Source organism: Notolepis coatsorum, assembly GCF_963971535.1.
Source record: "Notolepis coatsorum genome assembly, chromosome: 20".
Classification (NCBI taxonomy): domain Eukaryota; kingdom Metazoa; phylum Chordata; class Actinopteri; order Aulopiformes; family Paralepididae; genus Notolepis; species Notolepis coatsorum.
This window is the reverse complement of record NC_140184.1, coordinates 74,037,833-74,052,832: the sequence shown is the minus strand read 5'-3', so window position 1 is coordinate 74,052,832 and position 15,000 is coordinate 74,037,833. Positions and strand designations below refer to the sequence as shown.

The 15,000-nt window shown below is 45.7% G+C and overlaps 1 protein-coding gene across 1 annotated transcript in view; it reads right to left on the bottom strand.

Moving 5' to 3' along the window:
• Positions 1-15,000, bottom strand: part of LOC311246904 (spondin-1-like) — a gene marked incomplete at both ends in the record, with an annotated part of 447,234 nt that overhangs the window by 415,207 nt on the left and 17,027 nt on the right. The window contains 1 exon segment of the mRNA XM_084337145.1: positions 13,710-13,816. Coding sequence (XP_084193271.1) covers positions 13,710-13,816 — 107 coding nt within the window.

Genomic DNA, 15,000 nt, shown 5'->3' with positions numbered 1-15,000 from the left:
CGCTCCCTAACTCTAACCCAGAGCGCTCCCTAACTCTAACCCAGAGCGCTCCCTAACTCTAACACAGAGCGCTCCCTAACTCTAACCCAGAGCGCTCCCTAACTCTAACCCAGAGCGCTCCCTAACTCTAACCCAGATCGCTCCCTAACTCTAACCAGAGCGCTCCCTAACTCTAACCAGAGCGCTCCCTAACTCTAACCCAGAGCGCTCCCTAACTCTAACCCAGAGCGCTCCCTAACTCTAACCCAGATCGCTCCCTAACTCTAACCAGAGCGCTCCCTAACTCTAACCAGAGCGCTCCCTAACTCTAACCCAGAGCGCTCCCTAACTCTAACCCAGAGCGCTCCCTAACTCTAACCCAGAGCGCTCCCTAACTCTAACCCAGAGCGCTCCCTAACTCTAACCCAGAGCGCTCCCTAACTCTAACCAGAGCGCTCCCTAACTCTAACCAGAGCGCTCCCTAACTCTAACCAGAGCGCTCCCTAACTCTAACCAGAGCGCTCCCTAACTCTAACCAGAGCGCTCCCTAACTCTAAAGCGCGAGGTGCGGTGCTGGGCTCCTAGCGCGGCTTTACCAGAGACATTGATGTCAGAAAGGCGCTGGCAGCTCAAAAAACACTTTCTGTGAACACAGCCCCTCAATCATGCAAACAAGAGAGAGAGAGAGAATCACTCACACTCACCCGTCTTATTTCATAATACAACGTTTCAGAAAGGACGTTTGGATTAAACTAAGTGTATGCAGTGATGCTGAACTTTCCCAAGTTACTTAACGTTATGCACGTTAAGCTATGCACGTGTAGCTGGATAACGTCAAGATAGCAGGAGCTGTCGGCCAACAACGATGTTGTTTCAACAAATGGATTCACAAAATGGATCACCATCCAGACGTTATTGAAGCCTCCCGTGACCAGTAAATAAGTACTACTATTTTAATGACCGCAACAATTTGCGTTATATGCGTAAATGTGCTCAACAGTACTGAACCGGAACAATTATTGAGGAGCACATTTTTTGCATGATTAAAAACGATGGTTCGAACCCCGGCCGAAGTTCAAATCATACATACACACACACACACTATCTGTCTCTCTCTATTTATCTCTCTCGCCCTCTGTTTCATACACAGTCACACACATGTACATACATAAACATACACACACATGCACATACATACACACACACCTACACACAAACACACATACACAATATATGTCTCTCTCTCTATTTATTTATCTCTCTCTCCCTCTCTTTCATACACACAAACACACAACACATGCACATACATAAACACACACATACACATACATAAACACGCACACACACACACACACACACACACACACACACACACACACACACACACACACACACACACACACACACACACAGACACACACACACACACACACACACACAACCAGGTTTAACCATGTTGGCGTGATATAGAGAGTATGATGATATCTGTATCTGGTCATTATAGGCTCCACCCCCTCCCTGCTGCTACTGGTCATTATAGGCTCCACCCCCTCCCTGCTGCTACTGGTCATTATAGGCTCCACCCCCTCCCTGATTATAGGCTCCACCCCCTCCCTGCTGCTACTGTGTCAAGTCTGTTGTGTCCCCAGACTGACAACACACACACACTACTGTGTCCCCAGACTGACAACACACACACACTACTGTGTCCCCAGACTGACAACACAACACACTACTGTGTCCCCAGACTGACAACACAACACACTACTGTGTCCCCAGACTGACAACACAACACACACACACTACTGTGTCCCCAGACTGACAACACAACACACACTACTGTGTCCCCAGACTGACAACACAACACACACTACTGTGTCCCCAGACTGACAACACACACACACTACTGTGTCCCCAGACTGACAACACAACACACACTACTGTGTCCCCAGACTGACAACACAACACACTACTGTGTCCCCAGACTGACAACACACACACACTACTGTGTCCCCAGACTGACAACACAACACACACTACTGTGTCCCCAGACTGACAACACACACACACTACTGTGTCCCCAGACTGACAACACAACACACACTACTGTGTCCCCAGACTGACAACACAACACACACTACTGTGTCCCCAGACTGACAACACAACACACTACTGTGTCCCCAGACTGACAACACAACACACACTACTGTGTCCCCAGACTGACAACACAACACACTACTGTGTCCCCAGACTGACAACACAACACACTACTGTGTCCCCAGACTGACAACACACACACACTACTGTGTCCCCAGACTGACAACACAACACACACACACTACTGTGTCCCCAGACTGACAACACAACACACACTACTGTGTCCCCAGACTGACAACACAACACACACTACTGTGTCCCCAGACTGACAACACAACACACTACTGTGTCCCCAGACTGACAACACAACACACTACTGTGTCCCCAGACTGACAACACACACACACTACTGTGTCCCCAGACTGACAACACAACACACTACTGTGTCCCCAGACTGACAACACAACACACACTACTGTGTCCCCAGACTGACAACACAACACACTACTGTGTCCCCAGACTGACAACACAACACACACACACTACTGTGTCCCCAGACTGACAACACAACACACACTACTGTGTCCCCAGACTGACAACACAACACACTACTGTGTCCCCAGACTGACAACACAACACACACTACTGTGTCCCCAGACTGACAACACAACACACACTACTGTGTCCCCAGACTGACAACACAACACACTACTGTGTCCCCAGACTGACAACACACACACACTACTGTGTCCCCAGACTGACAACACAACACACACTACTGTGTCCCCAGACTGACAACACAACACACTACTGTGTCCCCAGACTGACAACACACACACTACTGTGTCCCCAGACTGACAACACAACACACTACTGTGTCCCCAGACTGACAACACAACACACACTACTGTGTCCCCAGACTGACAACACAACACACTACTGTGTCCCCAGACTGACAACACAACACACTACTGTGTCCCCAGACTGACAACACAACACACTACTGTGTCCCCAGACTGACAACACAACACACACTACTGTGTCCCCAGACTGACAACACAACACACACTACTGTGTCCCCAGACTGACAACACAACACACTACTGTGTCCCCAGACTGACAACACAACACACACTACTGTGTCCCCAGACTGACAACACAACACACTACTGTGTCCCCAGACTGACAACACAACACACTACTGTGTCCCCAGACTGACAACACAACACACACACACTACTGTGTCCCCAGACTGACAACACAACACACTACTGTGTCCCCAGACTGACAACACAACACACACTACTGTGTCCCCAGACTGACAACACAACACACTACTGTGTCCCCAGACTGACAACACAACACACACTACTGTGTCCCCAGACTGACAACACAACACACTACTGTGTCCCCAGACTGACAACACAACACACTACTGTGTCCCCAGACTGACAACACAACACACTACTGTGTCCCCAGACTGACAACACAACACACACTACTGTGTCCCCAGACTGACAACACAACACACTACTGTGTCCCCAGACTGACAACACAACACACACTACTGTGTCCCCAGACTGACAACACAACACAACACACTACTGTGTCCCCAGACTGACAACACAACACACTACTGTGTCCCCAGACTGACAACACAACACACTACTGTGTCCCCAGACTGACAACACAACACACTACTGTGTCCCCAGACTGACAACACAACACACTACTGTGTCCCCAGACTGACAACACACACACTACTGTGTCCCCAGACTGACAACACACACACACTACTGTGTCCCCAGACTGACAACACAACACACACTACTGTGTCCCCAGACTGACAACACAACACACACTACTGTGTCCCCAGACTGACAACACAACACACTACTGTGTCCCCAGACTGACAACACAACACACACTACTGTGTCCCCAGACTGACAACACAACACACACTACTGTGTCCCCAGACTGACAACACAACACACACTACTGTGTCCCCAGACTGACAACACAACACACCAACAGGACGCTGTTCACTTGTAAATGTGTTCTAAATGACCCCAACCCTATAGGTCCCCCATCAACCCTAACCCTATAGGTCCCCCATCAACCCTAACCCTATAGGTCCCCCATCAACCCTAACCCTATAGGTCCCCCATCAACCCCAACCCTATAGGTCCCCCATCAACCCCAACCCTATAGGTCCCCCATCAACCCTAACCCTATAGGTCCCCCATCAACCCCAACCCTATAGGTCCCCCATCAACCCTAACCCTATAGGTCCCCCATCAACCCCAACCCTATAGGTCCCCCATCAACCCAACCCTATAGGTCCCCCATCAACCCCAACCCTATAGGTCCCCCATCAACCCCAACCATATAGGTCCCCCATCATGCCCAACAGTTTGCTGATGCTGATGCTGATGAAGACGGGCAGGAGCACTGTGATTGGTCCCCGGGGCGCGGTACCTCGCCGACGCCCCTATCTGCTCCCGGCTGCCCTTTAGGGGGAAGGCCGACGGGATGGGTCAAGTGCAGAGAGTCAATCGCATCGGCGACCCTAAAAACAGTGCATGTGTGTGTGTATTCCTGTGTGTGTGTGTGTGTTCCTGTGTGTGTCTGTATTCCTGTGTGTGTGTGTGTGTGTTCCTGTGTGTGTCTGTATTCCTGTGTGTGTGTGTGTGTGTGTTCCTGTGTGTGTCTGTATTCCTGTGTGTGTGTGTGTTCCTGTGTGTGTGTGTGTGTGTTCCTGTGTGTGTGTGTATTCCTGTGTGTGTGTGTGTGTTCCTGTGTGTGTGTATTCCTGTGTGTGTGTGTATTCCTGTGTGTGTGTGTGTGTTCCTGTGTGTGTCTGTATTCCTGTGTGTGTGTGTGTGTTCCTGTGTGTGTCTGTATTCCTGTGTGTGTGTGTGTGCCGCCCATCGCTGCATGCCGTTGCATACTGAATAAAGACTTCTGAGTTAAGTCCTGCAATATTATCATTATTATTATTATTATTATTATTATTATTATTATTATTATTATTATTATTATTATTATTATTATTATTATTATTATTATTATTATTATTATTATTATTATTATTATTATTATTATTATTATTATTATTATTATTATTATTATTATTATTATTATTATTATTATTATTATTATTATTATTATTATTATTATTATTATTATTATTATTATTATTATTATTATTATTATTATCTACCTCCAGAGCAAACTCAGCTGCCAAGGGGGCCGGGAGGAAACGGACAAATAACAATAACTCCTTAACACATTTGGGGCCATTGGGATGAGACTAATTAATGTCAAGAGGACCGGGGAATGTAAACAAACGTGGGGCTGTTTGTACAGCTAAATCTATACTTTATAGTATTGCTATCTGTCCATTCTCATTGTCAATTGAGTCCATAAACCGTCCCTTCAAAATGGCTTAAAGAAAAAGAAATTCATCAATAGGTTCTCATTTTATAGTGCCGTGAATATAAGCGTTATACGGGATTTGGTCTAGTATATTTCCTGGAAGGCTAGATATAGGGCTAATAGCTGCTAACGTTATATCCAATGGCATTTCCGTTTTACAGATGCTACAGAAATAACTCAAACTGCATATGATCGGCACAATCCCAAAGCATGTATGCATGAAAGGGGGGGGGGGGGGGGGGGGCTGGGGACGTAGTTTATTATTATTGATTACCAATAACCGTGTTCGTCTAACTAGCCACATAGGCTAGTTCAGCCACAGGGCACACTGCAGTAGCGCGATAGTGCCCCTAAGAGGATCTGGCCGGTGTTGCACCTTGTCGAATTCATGGAGTAGGGTAGATCTGCAGTGCCGCTCGGCGACCTTGAATAGGTTATTAAAATGGAATAAAAGCAGTAACAACTTCCCACGGATATGTCCGTGCCTCTGTCCACAACGCATGGACTTGAAACCGTGCGGGAATGTGTTAATTAATCGTGTTGTTTATCTATTCAATGTATGCATACCAGCTCAATGTAGTTGAGTTGACACTACAAAAGGGTTAAGCCTTTCACTGCCACACTACATAAGGTTAACCCATTCACTGCCACACTACAGAAGGTTAACACTTTCACTACCACACTACAGAAGGTTAACACTTTCACTACCACACTACACGTTAACACATTCACTACCACACTACAGAAGGTTAACCATTTCACTACCACACTAGTCTGTAGTATAGTGTGTACTGAAAGGGTTAACCTTCTGTATGTGGTAGTGAAAGTGTTAAGGTCCCCAGAGTTTGCTCCGAACAGGAATAATCTGCATTTTTCTATGATGCCCCTCTAGCTCATGGAATGAACTCCAACAGTCCTTAACCCCTTAAGTCCGACGGGCCCGGTACTGGGCCAAGAATTATTTCACGTCATAAATAGATTGTATTAATTAATGTTGTGTTTTTTTTTCAAATCTTGCCAAGAGTAAAGACCCTAACCCTATCAAAACAGCAGTCAAAATGTATATTTTCAGCACTATGTTTGTTTACCAATGATTTTAAGTAGGGATGTCCGATATTATCGGCCTACCGATATTATCGGCCGATGTTGGCATTAAAATGTGAATGTGAATGGAAATTATCGGTATCGGTAAAAAAAATTATAATAATAATGTTTATTTCACCTTTATTTACCCAGGCAAGCAAGTAAGAACAAATTCTGATTTTATTTATTGTCAAAAGTATGCATTATATTGTGTTAATTCCATGACAAGATATATGTAATGTTAATTACCTGAAATTATTCCGCTTTTTGGGGGGGGGGGAACCCTGCATATATCGGTATCGGTTGATATCGGAAATTATCGGAAATCAGAAATTAAGAGTTGGACAATATCGGTATATCGGTATCGGTAAAATAGCCAATATCGAGCATCCCTAATTTTAAGTGTTATTAGCGAAATATGAGTTTATAGAATTCTCTGTGCATTCCATCGGAAACCGGCGGAGATAGACTTTAAAGAAATTGCGCCATCATTCATGTTTGTAGTCCTATGAAAGAGGAGACCCAGGGATTTTGATGGGCTTTAAATGTTCATAAAAGTACACTAACAGCTCACGGCAGCCCCTGTCAAACTTGGAGCCATCTGGCGTGACTTTTTTTTTTTAAAGTAATTTTCGTGATTATGTCTCATGGGTCGAACAAACCTGAATGCTATTGCCATAAAACAGAATGTAGTTTGTTTCTTTACCTTTCTGTGGACGTCTAGAAAAAAACTTGTCTCAATCTTGTGAAAAATGGCGGAGCAACTGTACTTACAGTAGATTTCATTCATGGTATTTACTGCCCTGTTACGGGCGCCCGGCTGGTGGTACTAAATCCAGATTGAATCTGGCCCAATCCATAGATGTATGACTTGGCCATAATAAGGTCATTTATAGGCCTGATATTCTATATTCATATTTAAAATTGCATGTTTCCAGATGGCACAATTCAGTACTGTATCTACAAAAACTTGTGTAAATCATCTACCTTTTATTAATTTGCTTAGATTTTGTGTACACTTGATCTCAAGAAGGTGCTGAATGAGCTGAATGTCATGCCTGGTCAATGTTAGCATGGTGTCACAGTCAAAGATAAGGAAAAAAAGATAATAATAATTAATATTCTCGATTTTGTTCATTACAATTTATTCAAGCCTAGTAACAGACACAATATTTCTGACACTGGGAATACATTCCCTGAGGTCCATAGATGTTCCTAGATACCAAGAACATGCAAATGGACCTTGTAGAAGTGGAGAAATCTTCCATTTACTTGGGTATGGACTTTTGGGGTACTTTTCTGAAAATATGGCTAGGGCTTAAGAGGTTAAAGCTTGAGATTCTCCTCTCTGTTGCAGAGTTTAAAACCTTGATCTCCAACCTTTGTCAATCAAGGTGTACATGTTTTAATTTATTTGTTATCCTTACTTTTGTCTCGCCTTGTTGTCTTATTGTTGTGATTTCATATGCTTTTTTTTGTGCTTATTTCTGTAAGTACACTCGACGTGACTGTAAATGAGGGAAACCTCAGTTGCATTTCCAGTTTAATTAACGGTTTGAATCGAAAACATATGCTGTTGTAATACTGTAATACTGAGGCGCCATGCACCGACACCTCACTGGACACAAGGAGGGCCGTGGGGCATCATTTATGGATAATTGGCTTATAATGCATTTAATTTCTTACAGATTTCAATGACATATATTAGCATTCAATGAATTATTCACCCGCAAGAGTTGAGCAATTAGCAAGTCAAGGCTAAACTGGTCCTGGACTATTGGAGAACGAGGCAGAATAGGAACGCACACAGAACATCTCTCACCTCGCCTGGCACAAAACGACACAAGAGGCTTGTGGAGGGGACTGAAGACAATAACTGACTACAAAGTCAGCGCCCCCTCAATGGGGAGCGACGACGCCTCTCTAGCGGACAAACTCAACTCCTTCTACGCTCGGTTCGGTGTAGACAGTGTCGCCGCTAGCCCTCTGGCTAGTGACGTCACTGGCGCACCGGCTGTTGTGGAGGGGGGGGGGGGCAACCGCGGGGGGGCGGGGGCGCTCTCTCGTTGTCGGAACTCAGTGTGAGAAGAGCATTTATGCAGGTGAACACCAGGAAGGCTGCAGGCCCAGATGGTATAACAGGACGCATACTTAAGTCCTGTGCAAACCAGCTTGCCCCGGTGTTCACCGCCATATTTAATCAATCCCTGGCAGAGTCAGTAGTCCCTGCCTGCTTCAAGATGTCTACCATCATCCCTGTACCGAAGAAACCCTCCCCAACATGTCCAAATGATTACAGACCGGTGGCACTCACCTCTGTGGTCATGAAATGTTTCGAGAGGCTGGTCAAGGACCACATTTGTGCCTCTCTCCCCAGTGATATGGACCCTATGCAATTTGCATACAGGACAAACAGGTCCACTGATGACGCGGTCTCCCAGGTACTGCACAGCACTCTCTCCCACCTTGACCGTCAGAAGGGGGGCTATGTGAGACTGTTGTTCATTGACTACAGCTCAGCGTTCAACACCATAGTCCCCACCAGACTGGTGGACAAGCTGATCGAGCTAGGCCTGAGCTCCGCCTTGAGCGCCTGGGTACTGGACTTTCTGAGTGAAAGACCCCAGGCGGTCAGGGTGGGGGGTCAGACCTCCAACACCATCACCCTGAGCATCGGGTCCCCCCAGGGCTGTGTTCTAAGCCCCCTGCTGTACTCACTCTACACACACGACTGTGCGGCCAAGTTCAGCTCCAACTCCATTGAGAAGTTCGCCGACGACACGGTGGTGGTGGGGCTGATCTCGGACAACGACGAGAAGGCCTACCGAGAGGAGGTTGAGGTACTGGAACGTTGGTGCCAGGACAACAGCCTGCTCCTGAACATTGGTAAAACCAAGGAGCTGATCGTGGATTATAGGAGAGGACAGCAGGAGACACACACACCACTGACGATTAACGGGGCTACCGTGGACAGGGTGAGCAGCTTCAAGTACCTGGGGGTCCACATCTCAGAGGACCTGACATGGTCAACACACATAGACACAGTAGTAAAGAAAGCGAAGCAGCGCCTCTACCACCTGAGACAGTTAAGGAAGTTCAGAGTATCGGGGAAGATACTCCAGTCCTTCTACTCAGGAGCTGTAGAGAGCATCTTGACCGGAAACATCACTGCCTGGTATGGGAACAGCACGGCACAGGACAAGAAGGCCCTACAGAGAGTGGTGCGCTCAGCCGAGCGTACCACGGGTATTGCGCTACCTCCCCTGCAGGCTCTATACAACAAGAGGTGCAAATCCAGAGCCTGCAGGATAATGAAAGACCCCCACCACCCCAATAACAGCCTGTTCCAGCTGCTGAGGTCAGGCAGACGCCTGCGAACTCCAGCTACTAGGACGGAGAGGCTTAGGCTAAGCTTCTTCCCCCAGGCCATCAGAGCCTTGAACAATGAACATTGAGAGACACAGAAACTGAACTATCCACACACAAGCACATACACGACACGCACGCTGAGCACGCTCACACACTAGCAGCCACTTTAACACTCATGCCGCACACACGCACACTTATGGCCAGAGGAAAGGCCACTTAAAGTAGTATAACATCAGGAACAGTGTATTGCACTACTAAAGCTACCTAGCATGTCCTATATGCTCTGTAAATACTAATGTACAGATACCGAGATGGCACACCATGTACCTGTTTATTGCACTGTTTTATTGGATTCTATTAATATGTTGTACCACTGTATTTTATTGGATTCTATTATATGTTGTACCACTGTATTGCACATCGTCGCGGGCAAGACCAGCCGCATTTCATTGTATACCTGTATGCCGTGACAATTAAAACTCTTGACTTGACTTGACTTGACTCGCTTCAACTGGTCTCGTGCAAAACAAATGGTCATTAAATGAACCCTTTCACTACCACACTACAGACGGTTAACCTTTCTGAAAGTGTTAACCTTCTGTAGTGTGGTAGTGAAAGGGTTAACCATTTGTAGCGTGGAAGCGAAAGGGTTAACATGCTGTAGTGTGGTAGTGAAAGCGTTAAACTTCTGTAGTGTGGTAGTGAAAGTGTTAAACTTCTGTAGTGTGGTAGTGAAAGGTTAACCTTCTGTAGTGTGGTAGTGAAAGGTTAACCTTCTGTAGTGTGGTAGTGAAAGGGACCCTTTGTAGTGTTGTAGTGAAAGGGTTAACTTTCTGTAGTGTGGTAGTGAAAGGTTAACCTTCTGTAGTGTGGTAGTGAAAGGTTAACCTTCTGTAGTGTGGTAGTGAAAGGTTAACCTTCTGTAGTGTGGTAGTGAAAGGTTAACCTTCTGTAGTGTGGTAGTGAAAGGTTAACCTTATCTAGTGTGGTAGTGAAAGGTTAACATTCTGTAGTGTGTTAGTGAAAGGTTAACCTTCTGTAGTGTGGTAGTGAAAGGTTAACCCTCTGTAGTGTGGTAGTGAAAGGGTAACCTTCTGTAGTGTGGTAGTGAAAGGTTAACCTTCTGTAGTGTGGCAGTGAAAGGTTTAACCTTCTGTAGTGTGGTAGTGAAAGGTTAACCTGCTGTAGTGTGGTAGTGAAAGGGTTAACCTTCTGTAGTGTGGTAGTGGAAGCTTAACCTGCTGTAGTGTGGTAGTGAAAGGGTTAACCTTCTGTAGTGTGGTAGTGAAAGGTTAACCGTCTGTAGTGTGGTAGTGAAAGGTTAACCTTCTGTAGTGTGGTAGTGAAAGGTTAACCTTCTCTAGTGTGGTAGTGAAAGGTTAACCTTCTGTAGTGTGGTAGTGAAAGGTTAACCTTCTGTAGTGTGGTAGTGAAAGGTTAACCTTCTGTAGTGTGGTAGTGAAAGGTTAACCATCTGTAGTGTGGTAGTGAAAGGGTAACCTTCTGTAGTGTGGTAGTGAAAGGTTAACCTTCTGTAGTGTGGTAGTGAAAGGTTAACCTTCTGTAATGTGGTAGTGAAAGGTTAACCTTCTGTAGTGTGGTAGTGAAAGGGTTAACCTTCTGTAGTGTGGTAGTGAAATGTTAACCTTCTGTAGTGTGGTAGTGAAAGGTTAACCTTCTGTAGTGTGGTAGTGAAAGGTTAACCTTCTGTAGTGTGGTAGTGAAAGGTTAACCATCTGTAGTGTGGTAGTGAAAGGGTAACCTTATGTAGTGTGGTAGTGAAAGGTTAACCTTCTGTAGTGTGGTAGTGAAAGGTTAACCTTCTGTAGTGTGGTATTGAAAGGGTAACCTTCTGTAGTGTGGTAGTGAAAGGTTAACCTTCTGTAGTGTGGCAGTGAAATGTTAACCTTCTGTAGTGTGGTAGTGAAAGGTTAACCTTCTGTAGTGTGGTAGTGAAAGGGTTAACCATTTGTAGCGTGAACGCGAAAGGGTTAACCTTCTGTAGTGTGGTAGTGAAAGGGTTAACCTTCTGTAGTGTGGTAGTGAAAGGGTTAACCTTCTGTAGTGTGGTAGTGAAAGGTTAACCGTCTTTAGTGTGGTAGTGAAATGTTAACCTTCTGTAGTGTGTTAGTGAAAGGTTAACCTTCTGTAGTGTGGTAGTGAAAGGTTAACTTTCTGTAGTGTGGTAGTGAAAGGGTTAACCGTATGTAGTGTGATAGTGAAAGGTTAACCTTCTGTGGTGTGGTAGTGAAAGCTTAACCTTCTGTAGTGTGGTAGTGAAAGCTTAACCTTCTGTAGTGTGGTAGTGAAAGGGTTAACCATCTGTAGTGTGGTAGTGAAAGGTTAACCTTCTGTAGTCTGATAGTGAAAGGTTAACTTTCTGTAGTGTGGTAGTGAAAGGTTAACCTTCTGTAGTGTGATAGTGAAAGGTTAACCTTCTGTAGTGTGGTAGTGAAAGGGTTAACCTTCTGTAGTGTGGTAGTGAAAGGGTTAAGCTTCTGTAGTGTGGTAGTGAAAGATTAACCTTCTGTAGTGTGGTAGTGAAAGGTTAACCTTCTGTAGTGTGGTAGTGAAAGGTTAACCTTCTGTAGTGTGGTAGTGAAAGGTTAACCTTCTGTAGTGTGGCAGTGAAAGGTTAACCTTCTGTAGTGTGGTAGTGAAAGGGTTAAGCTTCTGTAGTGTGGTAGTGAAAGGTTAACCTTCTGTAGTGTGGTAGTGAAATGGTTAACCCTCTGTAGTGTGGTAGTGAAAGGTTAACCTTCTGTAGTGTGGTAGTGAAAGGGTTAAGCTTCTGTAGTGTGTTAGTGAAAGCTTAACATTCTGTAGTGTGGTAGTGAAAGGGTTAACCCTCTGTAGTGTGGTAGTGAAAGGTTAACCTTCTGTAGTGTGGTAGTGAAAGGTTAACCTTCTGTAGTGTGGTAGTGAAAGGTTAACCTTCTGTAGTGTGGTAGTGAAAGGTTAACCTTCTGTAGTGTGGTAGTGAAAGGTTAACCTTCTGTAGTGTGGTAGTGAAAGGTTAACCTTCTGTAGTGTGGTAGTGAAAGGTTAACCTTCTGTAGTGTGGTAGTGAAAGGTTAACCTTCTGTAGAGTGGCAGTGAAAGGTTAACCTTCTGTAGTGTGATAGTGAAAGGTCAACCTTATGTAGTGTGGTAGTGAAAGGTTAACCTTCTGTAGTGTGATAGTGAAAGGGTTAAGCTTCTGTAGTGTGTTAGTGAAAGCTTAACCTTCTGTAGTGTGGTAGTGAAAGGGTTAACCCTCTGTAGTGTGGTAGTGAAAGGTTAACCTTATGTAGTGTGGTAGTGAAAGGTTAACCTTCTGTAGTGTGGTAGTGAAAGGTTAACCTTCTGTAGTGTGGTAGTGAAAGGTTAACCTTCTGTAGTGTGGTAGTGAAAGGTTAACCTTCTGTAGTGTGGTAGTGAAAGGTTAACCTTCTGTAGTGTGGTAGTGAAAGGTTAACCTTCTGTAGTGTGGTAGTGAAAGGTTAACCTTCTGTAGTGTGGTAGTGAAAGGTTAACCTTCTGTAGTGTGGTAGTGAAAGGTTAACCTTCTGTAGTGTGGTAGTGAAAGGTTAACCTTCTGTAGTGTGGTAGTGAAAGGTTAACCTGCTGTAGAGTGGTAGTGAAAGGTTAACCTTCTGTAGTGTGATAGTGAAAGGTTAACCTTCTGTAGTGTGGTAGTGAAAGGTTAACCTTCTGTAGTGTGGTAGTGATGATATAAATGACCGTCTCCCGTTAACCCTTACCTGGAATTTCCCAGCATAGTCCTCGTCTGCACGTCCTTCCCTGCCGTCCTTCAGGGCGATGAGGGTGAACCCTCTGAAGTACGAGGGGCTGGAGGCGGACAGAGTCACTGCAGAGAAGCAGACAGACAGACATGAGAACATCGCTCCACTGAGGGTCAGACAGACAGGAGAACATCGCTCCACTGAGGGTCAGACAGACAGGAGAACATCGCTCCACTGAGGGTCAGACAGACAGGAGAACATCGCTCCACTGAGGGTCAGACAGACAGGAGAACATCGCTCCACTGAGGGTCAGACAGACAGGAGAACATCGCTCCACTGAGGGTCAGACAGACAGGAGAACATCACTCCACTGAGGGTCAGACAGACAGGAGAACATCGCTCCACTGAGGGTCAGACAGACAGGAGAACATCGCTCCACTGAGGGTCAGACAGACAGGAGAACATCACATCACTGAGGGTCAGACAGACAGGAGAACATCACATCACTGAGGGTCAGACAGACAGGAGAACATCGCTCCACTGAGGATCAGACAGACAGGAGAACATCGCTCCACTGAGGGTCAGACAGACAGGAGAACATCACATCACTGAGGGTCAGACAGACAGGAGAACATCACATCACTTAGGGTCAGACAGACAGGAGAACATCACATCACTGAGGGTCAGACAGACAGGAGAACATCACTGAGGGTCAGACAGACAGGAGAACATCACTGAGGGTCAGACAGACAGGAGAACATCACTGAGGGTCAGACAGACAGAAGAACATCACTGAGGGTCAGACATGTGATCTACACACTACCACACTACAGACACTACCACACTACAGACACTACCACACTACAGACACTACCACACTACAGACACTACCACACTACAGACACTACCACACTACAGACACTACAGACACTACCACACTGCAGACACTACCACACTACAGACACTACCACACTACAGACACTACCACACTACCACACTACAGACACTACCACACTACAGACACTACCACACTACAGACACTACCACACTACAGACACTACCACACTACAGACACTACCACACTACAGACACTACAGACACTACCACACTACAGACACTACAGACACTACCACACTACAGACACTACCACACTGCAGACACTACCACACTACAGACACTACCACACTACAGACACTACAGACACTACCACACTACAGACACTACCACACTACAGACACTACAGACACTACCACACTGCAGACACTACCACACTACAGACACTACCACACTGCAGACACTACCACACTAC